Source organism: Thunnus thynnus, chromosome 13 (genome assembly GCF_963924715.1).
Source record: "Thunnus thynnus chromosome 13, fThuThy2.1, whole genome shotgun sequence".
NCBI lineage: Eukaryota > Metazoa > Chordata > Actinopteri > Scombriformes > Scombridae > Thunnus > Thunnus thynnus.
The window spans coordinates 30945331-30956728 of NC_089529.1; the positions used below are offsets into that span (position 1 = coordinate 30945331).

An 11398-nucleotide genomic window follows, 5' to 3' on the forward strand; every position below is an offset into this window, starting at 1 on the left:
TGTTTTATATGGATATGGTTGGATTGACCGTTGGACAAATACACTTTTAGAAACTGTAGAGGAAGAATCTGAATTTATAACACTTTATTTACATCTTTATTAATGATTTTTACATCTTTCAGCTTTGCTTTCAAAGCACAAAATGACAAATTGAGAAACACAAAAAAAAGTAAAAAAAGAAAAAACTCACAACAACAGAAAGCGACAGCCTTTTTCCCTCCGATAAACAAGGTGTGTTTTTTTTTTTTTTTTTTTTTTAGAAAAACATGGCGGTGCAGAGGAAGAGGAAGAGGAGGAGGAGGAGGAGGAGACGGACAGCAGAGTACGAAGGTGAAGGTGGACCAAAGATAACAACAACAACAACAACAACAACAGCCTACAGACAGGCGATAAAGTGACCAAATGTTCAGCAAAATAAATAAATGAGATTCAAAAAGACAAAATAAGTGACTTCAAGTACAAAAACGAGCAGCTTTTCCAGCGGTGCAGAGACGTGACGCAGGTGAGAAGAAGTGCTGCATCGGATGCAGTTCAACAGAAACAAAGTGCCTAAACTATCGCTCCAAACGTCCCAGCTGTCCTCCCTCTGCTCAACACCACGACGCCTTCAAGAGCAGCCGGGAAATCTCAACACCTCCAGGGTGCTTGAAGGAGAGGAGGGCGGGTCCTCTCAGCAGTTCGAGGGGTCCCGGACCAATCGCGTCCCTGCTGTCGTTATAGTAAATCCTCAGTGATCTTAAAAAGACAAAAACGTATACCGGAAGCGTCGACTCGCTCGGGGGGGGAGGGGGGACACGTTAAAAGGTCCAGACGTCACATCGAGCTTCCTTCAAGGTGATGACGAAGGTGTTGAAGATGTTGACAGACGACTGAACCTTGCTGGTTTACGGAGCTTATGGAGATCCGCTGATGATCAATATGGATTCCATAAGAGCTGATCAGAAACCATCGGGACCTGCTGGTCGTCACAGCCGAAATCTGCCGACAAAAAACAAAAAACCAGGAAGGTTAAAGTTCTGCTGGTCATCAAATCTCACACGCAGAGACAAAAACAACCAGATATATCTTTATTACTCACTAAAAAACATGTCCGCCGCTGAAAACACACCAACAAACGCTCCATTTCCTGTTTGTTAGTTACAAACTACACAACGATTAGTAAAGTAATCTATTAGTCTCAATTATTTTACTGGATTTACTTTTATTTAATCGGACTTGTTTTATCACCTTGTGAAGCACTTTGTGACATCTGTTGTGAAAAGTGTTACATAAAGACTAAGTCCAAATTCTGGTTCCAGCTTCTTAAATATGAATATTTTCTGGTTTCTTTAGTCTCTGTGACAGTAAACTGACTAAATCAAGTAAGAACCAACTACATAATCGTTAGTTTCAGGCCTGAACTATAAGTATATATATTTGAAGATTAACATCTTCAGTATGAACCAATGAGCTTCCAGCTGAGAGCCAGACAGGAAGGGGGAAAGTGTTGAGAGACGGACCAACATGTTGGAGGTTAAAGAACATAAAACGAACCATCAAGTTGACTTTGAACATGAAGAATGTTGTTTTCAGGGTCGGATGGATCTGAGTTTAGTTTTAGTATTTAGAAATAATAATAAAAAGGTGTCGACCTGCTCTGAACGCGTCGTTTGTGATGTTTTCTACCTTCTCGTCAGTATTATAATAACTTCTATTATTATATTATTGTTTTGTAAATCAACCGTCATGTTTCTCCATTTAATTCAATAAAACTCTTTGTGTCTCCAGTGTCACGGACGTGTTTTCACCGTCTCACCGCGGGCGTGGTCGGCCTCCAGCAGGAGGCGGAGCCAGTCGGTCATGTTGTTGGCGGTGGTCAGCTGACTCCTGAAGGAGTAGCTGAGGCCGGGAGGGGAGCGAGGAGGCCGGTGGGACCGGTCGGGCTCCTGCAGGAAGAGAACAGGACGATAAAAACGTCAGACACATTAATACTTCACCAACACTTCACCATGGCAACGCAGTGTGACAGTATAAAGCCAGGCAGCCTGCTTTTGTCTTATCAATCACCTGATCTATCAACTATCAGTCCGTCGGACGACTGGTTGAATTTCTGAGCAGTTCTGAGCTCAGATTTCCAACATGGCTGCCGTCAGAAACAAGCTGTTAGCTAATCTATAAAATAAGCCGTCGGCATCAGAGCGGGTGTGGCTACAGGTGCAGCAGACGGTGATGTCACAGTGTACCGACACACCGTGGAGTACGCCGTGACATCACTGAGTTAAACCACTGAGTTTCTCTTAAAGCAGCTTAATGAATCATTAAAGGGAAACCTCGACCTGGATCCTGTTTCCATCTTATTGTGTCTACAGTGTCTGATGGGGACGGGTCCAGTGCTGAGTCATGGTCTCTTCCATCATGTATTCAGACACTTAGAACAACAAGCTGTCAGCGGCAGAAACACTTTTACTGGACAGACATTAATGCGGCGCCATCGCTCCAAAGTATTAACCTGCAGCCTGCGCTCGCAATACAGGACCAGTTTCAAACATGATTGTCCCCATTAGTCACTTAGTTTCCCTCTAAAGAGTTCATATTCTGCTTTTAGAGGTTTTCTGTTATTTAAATGTTCTGGTGTCGGATGTTTAACGAAATCCTGCCTGCAAGTCAAAAATCAGGGCTTCAACCTGCGGGGACTTTTTCCTTTAATCTTTGATTTTTGCTGAAATATTGGATAATTTGAATATTTATTGAAATCTTCATCTGAAAAGTAACTAAAGCTGTGAAATAAATGTTATTATAATATTTTTGTAACTGAATTAGATCAAATCATAGACTATATATAAATATGGACGTAGTTACCGTGACGTCACTCGTTGGTTTCTGAAGAGCGGTTTTGAAGCTCAAAGTGAGCCGCTCCGGCCGTCGCCATCTTGGCAGTGTGTGACTCTGCCTAACTCCCAGCCAATCAAAAACGGGCAAAGAGGCGGGGCCGAACGGCTGAAACAAGCCACCTAGCGGCTGGTGGACCTGTCACTCAAAGCAGCCATGTCCTTCATTATGCAGAACTTTACAGCTTAATAAAATTTAAACAGGTGAGTTATAAAAACATTCACCCCCCGTCCAGTTGTCATGAAAGAGGAAATTAGCTACAGAGACCAAAACCGTTGTTTGTACCAGGCTGTAAACATGTTTATTTCTGCTGTAAAGTTGGACATGTTAACATGGGGGTCTATGGGGATCTATGGGGGTCTGTGGGGGTCTGTGGGGGTCTATGGGGATTGACTCGCTTTTGGGGCCTCAAGTGGTCGTTCAAGGAACTGCAGTTTTTTCATGTTTCAGCCCCGGAGGTTTCCTCTTGGATCAAACCCAGTAAACTGGTGTCTTAACAACAACCTGAGAGCTTCCAAACCTGCAGAACGGTTTCGGTTGAGATCTCGTCGTTTAAATAAAAGGTTACCGGTGACAGCGGGACGCTCCAGGGTCCCGGCAGCTCCAGCGACGTGTCGGCCGACAGCGGAGACACAGAGGAGGCCTTAGAGGCTGCCGGAGTCTCCTTCTCTCTCTGCTTGTCTCCTCTGTCCTCACACAGGTCAGAGGTCATCTTCGCCAGCTGGCTCTGCCTGCCACAACCACATTTCATCTCACTTTAACAACAAACAACCTGAAAACAAACATTTAAAGCTGCAGTGGCTGATTTTTGGCCATTAGGGGGCAGAAGTGAGCAGCCTGTACTGGGAACCAGTCTCACAGAACTCTGACCTCTGAACATAAATGAAAGCGAGCAGGAATGGAAGGTGACAGGTGAATTGTGGGTACACCTACAGTTGCTCCACCGGGTCCGGAGCGTCGGCGGCGGCGTCCGGCTGGGCGTCGGTGGGCGGGTCCCACAGGTGCAGCGCTCGCCTCCACAGACGCACCTGCATGTCCCAGGAGCGCCGGCTGTACTTCCTGTACTTGTTGGGAGTCGAAGGGTGGAGCTTCGGATCCCTCAGGTGTCTGAGGAAGAAGAGGAGGGTTTATTGATTAAGTGCTGATTAGTTATTGATTATTCTATTGGTTTCAGACACTCACTTGGGGACCTGCTGCAGGTAGTTCTGGTAGCCGCTGGTGTTTTTTCCGTACTGGATCTGTTTCTGCCGCCGCTTCAGAACCGCGGCGTTGGTCTCGGTGTTGGCCGGGTCCGGGAGGCGGGGGTAGCAGCGGCCGAGAGGAGGCCTGCGGGGGTCAGAGGTCAGAGGTCGAACAAGAGCTAAAAATAATGAACTGAGTCCTCTCGCTGTTATATGATCTAGAACGTGTCAGACCTCTTGTCCTGATCGTCCGTCCCCACGGCAACGCTGCTGGTGGACACTTTGAGGATGCAGCGCTCCAAGATGGACGACCTGAAGGAAACAAACACCAACAGCTGGTCGTTCATGTATATAAAAAACAGGTTATTATAGTTTTAAAAGTCTTTACACTGGCTGCTTGTGTTCAAACAACAGAGGAAAACCTTCGATGATGCTCCGACACTTTATATTAAAAGTGTTCCTATTATTTTGTCCCTTTCATGTATGTTAATGGAGTGGACAAAATATCAGGAACACCATTCAACATAATGAACTCCAGTACAGCATCTATGACCTCAGTAGTAAACATGTATGTAAATATGTGCCGGACTGTTGACATGCTAGCTGTTTCCCTCTGTTTCCAGTCTTTATGCTAAGCTAAGCTAACTGTCGGTGTCAGTCTGACTCATCAAGAAGAGAAGAGCAGCCGCCACGTCTCTAAACTAAACGTTTTCTTTGTTTCTGCTGATGTCACATCACTGGACGGCTGTAAAATAATTTGATGTTAAGTTATAATAAGTTGTTGTTGTTGAACCTGCGAGGTTTGTTGCCGGCAGCTCGCTCTGCTCCTCGCAGGCCGCCGCTGGCAGCAGGAGGCGACGGGAGCGGAGACGTGTTACTGCAACCAGAACAAAAAACATTTATTAATTATCAGAGCAGAATAAACGACTTCACATGCAAAAGTAAAAAAACAGTCAACAAAAGCAGAAGAGTTACAACGTCAGGAAGGAAACAATAAGAGAGATGATCAATAGTTATGATCAGTGAAACATGCAGCGTTTAAAGATATCACAACATTTTATATGAAGATTCATCAATAATAAGAAGCGTTTGTATGTTAGACGCGTCTTGATGGTTGAACTGGTGTGTTTCTCACCTGACCAGACTGTCGTAGACGGAGCTGCAGCCGGGGAGGAGCCACGGCTCGGGGGCGGAGCATCCAGCCAGCAGCGGGTCGGGGAGGCCGTTCCACATGGCCGCCGACCAGCCCTTCGCACAAACACACGACCGCGGACTGAAACAGAAGCTGAAGAAAACAAACACGATTAAAGTCACGATATAAATAAACAGCGATGAAGAAGTACTTTACTGCAGTAAAAGTACATAAGTATTATGAGCTTGATGTAGTTAAAGTATTGCAGTAAAAGTACATAAGTATTATGAGCTTGATGTAGTTAAAGTATTGCAGTAAAAGTACATAAGTATTATGAGCTTGATGTAGTTAAAGTATTGCAGTAAAAGTACATAAGTATTATGAGCTTGATGTAGTTAAAGTATTGCAGTAAAAGTACATAAGTATTATGAGCTTGATGTAGTTAAAGTATTGCAGTAAAAGTACATAAGTATTATGAGCTTGATGTAGTTAAAGTATTGCAGTAAAAGTACATAAGTATTATGAGCTTGATGTAGTTAAAGTATTGCAGTAAAAGTACATAAGTATTATGAGCTTGATGTAGTTAAAGTATTGCAGTAAAAGTACATAAGTATTATGAGCTTGATGTAGTTAAAGTATTGCAGTAAAAGTACATAAGTATTATGAGCTTGATGTAGTTAAAGTATTGCAGTAAAAGTACATAAGTATTATGAGCTTGATGTAGTTAAAGTATTGCAGTAAAAGTACATAAGTATTATGAGCTTGATGTAGTTAAAGTATTGCAGTAAAAGTAGTGGTTTGGTCCCTCTGACTGATATATTATTATATATGACATCATTAGATTATTAATAGTGAAGCATCAGTGTTAGAGCAGCATGTTACTGTTGTAGCTGCTGGAGGTGGAGCTAGTTTACACTACTTTATATACAGTTAGCTAGTTTAGTCCAGTGGTTCCCAACCTAGGGGTCGGGCCCCTCCAAAGGGTCAGCAGATAAATCTGAGGGGTGGTGAGATGATTAATGGGAGAGGAAAGAAGAAAAAACAAAGTTCTGATACACAAATCTGTTTTCAGTTTTTGGACTTTTTCTCTAATCTTTGATTTTTGCTGAAATATTGGATCATTTGAACATTTATTGAAATGAAAGCATGTGAGAAGTTTAGAGGGAAAAATCACTATTTGGTGGAGCTGTTAACAACTCATAGACATGTGAAATGTGACCCCGACTACACACTGCTTTTTGTAAGACGTCAAAAGACAAAAAGGTTGGAAACCACTGGTTTCATCTTAAACAATGTGTTGTATTTTAAAAGCTTGTTATATTATCCATTGTGTCAAATCTTCATCTGAAAAGTAACTAAAGCTGTCAAATAAATGTAGAGGAGTAGAAAGTACAATATTTCCCTCTGAAATGTAGAAAGTAGCATCACATGGAAATACTCAAGTAAAGTACAAGTACCTCAAAACTGTACTTGAGTAAATATAGTTTATATGTAGTTATTTTCCACCACTGTCTGCAGGACAGGTTGAGCAAAAAAAAAAAAAAAACACTAGGAAATACCTTAAACACCTGTAAACATCACTTAATATAAAACTCAAGAGTCTTTTAAATCCAAAAGGGTTCAAGATAAATTTGAGAGAAAAGTGAATAAATTCTGATTTTTCTCTTTATTTTCCTCAAAGGGAAGTTTGATTTGCAGCCAGTTAAACTAATAAACTGGTTACATTTCCATTAAAAACACAAAGTTAATCAAAATTCTTTTGTTTTTCTGAAAAAGCCAAAATTGTGTATTTTTATGTTAATTTTCTTGTGAAATACTGAAGTCTGAAAACTAAATGTTTCAAATATTAATAACAATAATTCAGAAAGAATTAAGGAGTTTAATGACGTTTGTTTGTCATTTTGTCACCAGTTACTCGTTAACTACATTTCCCATGAGTCTTCAACCTGTTTATCTTTTAAATGCTTCATTTTATCTGAATCATTTTAATAATATTCTGCCAACAAGCACTAAATGTTAAAGTTGAGCAGAATCACACAAACCTGCTTCGTTATCCTTCTAGAAACATACAAGTACTTTTAAAAAGCCAGAAACAGTAAAACATGTGTGTTTATGTGGATCGACAGGGAGACTCGGAGTATTTTACAGATGCTCCAGTACTTCAGAGACGTGTCAGCAGGTGTATTTGCGGGTATTTCCCGGGTTTCCTGTCTGAACGGTACCTGAATTAAAAACCCTCTCTGGCTGCTGTTACACACCTGGAGGAGAGCAGCGGGCTCTGCGCTGCTGTTTCCACTCTGCTGCTGGACATGTTTGCAGTTTTGAGTTTTGGCGCCTTCACTTCAGACGGACAGACGCCATTATTCCGCTTTCACAGCTTTTTAATGAGCCGCACCTGCAGGGGGGCGGAGCCTACCGCCGCCGCCGCCCGCCTCACCTGCGCCGCTTCCGGTCTAAAAACCCCTCCAGTCACCATTATCACTGTGACGTCACTAACGTAATTAATAAAGCCCCAAATATACATCAACTATCTGTCTCATCAAACTAGACTTTAGCTTCTACATCCAACCTCCACTGTTACGGAAGCCCGGAGCGGTCATATGGAGAAAACATATCGTCGCACAGTGCTGGAAATGTTATTGCGCACGAGATACGTGTATATATGTACTGTTCATGTACTTTATCAGTGATTCAGTCACTATTATTGTGTCTCAGCTGATAAATACTGATTAGTTTACTAGATTAGAGGATCAGTCAGCGTGTGTTAGTGGAGCCTTAGTAACAGCTAATTGGTTTTACGTGGTTACATCATGGTAAAGTCTACAGGTCTGATGATGGCAGACATGATCTGGATTAGGTGAGTTAAAAGTGCACCAACAGTAAACTGACGCTCACAAGTCATTCAACATCACCTCAATAAATGCTTTATGTTAAAAGTGGCCTCCATATATATATATTTATTTCTCTATGACCACTCCAGGCCTCCGTACTATTTCCTTTGTACAATCAATAGTTTTCATAGTTCACTATTATTATTGTGTTCCATTCTGTGAATAAATTTTAATTTTTTAAATTTAATTGGATGTTTGTAGGATCAAACTCGTTCTCTGCGTTCTGAGTCTGACTGAGTACTTTATTTCTACAGAAGGTCAAACGTTGAAAGACTGAAGCATGTTTTATTGTTTTATTTTTTTTTAATTAAATGTTTATTTCACTCTATTTTATTACTGTTATAGTCTTATAATCTATTTTTATTTTATTACTTTTTCATGATATTTATTTCTCATGTACATCAGTGTCCGATAGTTTTACTGTCTGTGTTTGTTCTGTCTTATTATCAGCTGTCAGTCATCTGTGAAGCTCTTTGATCTGCAATAAAACTGTCATACAAATAAAGTTTGATTGATTGTTTTTATTTGCTGCTTTAAATCAGTTTCAAAGACTAAAAAAAAATCAATGTTTGTGATTAAAGAAGTTAGATTTATGAATATACAATATTACATTAATAATGTAGTATTATTGGATTAGTAAACTTTTGGACATTTTTGGACAGAAGGGGGGGTTGTTTGTTTGTTTGTCTATGGACCCATCAGTTCTCAGATGAACTAACAGCCTCCGTACAGCAGGAGGCGGTTTGCTCCTTTAAAGTTGGTTTTCGATCCGTCAATAAACACAAAGAAGAAGAAGACAAAGATGGCGTCTGGAAGTGGGGTGAGTTTCTTATCTGGGCTTGTTTTGTCTTTAAAAATATAATATTTACTTCCCAGCTAAGAGACTCTCGCTTTGGCATTTGTTTCTGTGTTTATCACAGCTGTTGGTGACTCAGACTAAATCGGTTTGAAGCATTTTAAGACCGTTTTAAACGCTCGCAACTGGCGCGTCAGCTAGCGGCTAACGACAGCTAGCCTGCTAACGGACAATAACGTAAAGGTTTCCGGTTTAGTTTTAACCTCGGCGGTGTTAATGTTAACTTTGTGTTTCCTAAAGTATCAGTCTGAGTCACAGTTTATGTCTCTGCTGCATCATTAGAAGAGAATAAACGCTGCTAAACATTAGCTTCTGTTCCGCTAGCTGCCAAAACAATCAGACTTCCGGCCAGAATTCTTCAGAATAAAAGCGTCTTTAAGTTTTGTCATTTCACAATAAAAGCAACAAACACAGAAGTATTATTGATTAATCCGTCGATAATTTTCATAATTGATTAATCTGTCCATTATTTTTATTATTGATTAATCTGTCCACTATTTCCTCCATCAATCGATGAATCATTCTGTTCTCTAAAGCTCAAGATGCAACCTGCCAACTACTTAAATAATTGAGTAATTGTTTTTTTTAAGAAGGAAAAACTTGTTATTTCAGCTTCTTATATGTGAATATTCTCTGGTTTCTTTAGTCCTCTGTAGCTTCTTTCTTTCACACAGCAGCAGATGTTCTGTGTCAGACGCTTTCACATCTCCTGGAAACTCTCTGTGGTTGTAATTCAGCATTTTTAAGCTTTTCATCAGAAATAAAACAGCTGTTTTTTTCTGAGAATCTGTCTTCCTGTTTCAGCAGGTTGTTTCCAGAACGTTTCAGCATTTTGATAAATTCACGCTGTTATATTATCATTTCATCAGTGGCAATATATCATCTAACAAAAGGAGTTATCATGACCTCATTCAGACAAACCCTAAATGTGACAAAAAGACACAACAACAAACATGATAAGACCGTACAGCTGTCCTGACGTATAGAGCCGTGTGTTATTGATGAATCTGTTGTGTGATTGTATTTGTGTCGGCTGTAAACTGAGTGTCTGTGAGTGACGGAGCTGCAACCATCATCAGCACTTTTTCATAATCGAGTCATAGTTTTAGATGTTTTTTTTTAAAGCTGGTTGCAGCTTCTCACATTCTGAATGTTGATCAGCATGAAATATTATAACAGACATATAAAACTAGTCTGTTTGGAACAATAAGTCTGATACGGTGAAACAAAGAAGTGTAGTTACCACGTTAAAGTCCTCAAAACGACGTCTCTTCTTCTTCTGTAAATATATTTAATGTTTAACGTTTGACACCAGACGTTTCCTCCTTCACAGTAAAGTTCATCCTCAGTGTTTGGCTTCATGTCTCCACATTCACACTAGTGTCAGCTGAGTATTGAACCACGATTGGCTCCGAACTAGCTGTGATGTCATCGATCCTGCGTGTTAGTTCCCACGTGTTCAACCTTCAGCAGATCAAAGTGAAAACAAACTGCAACAGAGAACGACATCGACCGAAGGAACCTGAAGAAAAACATGTTTTTGACAGGAAGAGACTTTAATCAATAGTTGCAGCTCTTATAGTTGGATTATCAGAATATTGATTACAGATGTTTTAAATCATGTTGCTGAATATGAACTGACAACATGCTGCTGTTTTCATGTGTATGTGAGAATTCTTCTTCTTCTTCTTCTTCTTCTTGTTCTGACTCGTCTCCTCCTTCTTCTTCGTCTTTTTTCCTCCAGTCGAGTAAAACTGACTTCCGTCGGAAGTGGGACAAAGAGGAGTATGAACACCTCGCTCAGAAACGGCTGACGGAGGAGAGAGACCGAGAGAGGAGAGATGGTGAGAAGATAGATAAATATTAAAACAGATCAACCGAGAGGTCGACTCGGGTTCAACCTCATGTTTGTTTTCCGCTTCTGAGTTGTAGATTTAAAGGAGGAGTTCACAGTTTTGTTTTTTCAAGTGTGTCATTAAAGCAACAGTCAGTCTTCAAATGAACATTAAACCTGTTTATCTTGCTGTAATCATTCATCCTGTTCACACTGACCATCAGAAGATCCTTCATAACGACCTTATAATGGAAGTGATGGAGCTCATATGAAGCTTCAGCGTCCAGATGAGTCTTTTAAATGCACTCAAAGCACATTTGAAGGATGTTTTAATATCCAGTATGAACAGGAGGAATGATTACAGACACCTGACTGCTGCTTTAACACACTGGGAACACTGGGAACACTGGGAACTGGTCCTTTTACTTTCTTTCACACAAAGAAAACACAAACGTCGGTCCTGAGTCGTCCAGCAGTTTGTTCTGAATCATCTCGTCAGTTTGTGAAATGATGAACCAGTGATGAATATTTGTATTAATGGATAAATGAATGTGTCTTTTAGGGAAAGTGGCGCCGCCGGTCAAGCGGGACCTCCTGCGCCACAGAGACTATAAAGTGGACCTGGAGTCCAAACTG

At 40.8% G+C, this 11398-nt stretch overlaps 2 protein-coding genes across 2 annotated transcripts in view; one reads left to right on the top strand and one right to left on the bottom strand.

The window, feature by feature from the left end:
- Window positions 1–69: 69 nt before the first annotated feature.
- slbp2 (stem-loop binding protein 2) lies at window positions 70–7578 on the bottom strand. The gene is made up of 9 exons (XM_067609028.1): window positions 7440–7578; window positions 5185–5334; window positions 4843–4926; window positions 4284–4361; window positions 4051–4194; window positions 3802–3975; window positions 3437–3599; window positions 1796–1925; window positions 70–978 (listed from the first exon to the last, which is right to left on the bottom strand). The coding sequence occupies exons 1-9, from the start codon at window positions 7490–7492 to the stop codon at window positions 914–916; spliced, it is 1041 nt and encodes a 346-aa protein (XP_067465129.1). The 5' UTR covers window positions 7493–7578; the 3' UTR covers window positions 70–913.
- Window positions 7579–8784: 1206 nt separating this feature from the next.
- The window catches only part of zmat2 (zinc finger, matrin-type 2), a 4815-nt gene continuing 2201 nt past the window's right edge, over window positions 8785–11398 (top strand). The window contains exons 1-3 of the mRNA XM_067609029.1: window positions 8785–8892; window positions 10673–10772; window positions 11325–11398. The exon at window positions 11325–11398 is cut by the window's right edge and continues 50 nt beyond it. Coding sequence (XP_067465130.1) covers window positions 8875–8892; window positions 10673–10772; window positions 11325–11398 — 192 coding nt within the window. The 5' untranslated portion in view covers window positions 8785–8874. The remainder of the gene's footprint in view (window positions 8893–10672; window positions 10773–11324) is intronic.

Coding starts and splice junctions, on each gene's coding strand:
- slbp2 (XM_067609028.1), bottom strand. CDS start 7,492: ATGTCCAGCAGCAGAGTGGAAACAGCAGCGCAGAGCCCGCTGCTCTCC. Junction 3,976..4,050: donor TACCTGCAGCAGGTCCCCAA/GTGAGTGTCTGA, acceptor CTTCTTCCTCAG/ACACCTGAGGGATCCGAAGC. Junction 3,600..3,801: donor CCGGACCCGGTGGAGCAACT/GTAGGTGTACCC, acceptor TGGTTGTGGCAG/GCAGAGCCAGCTGGCGAAGA.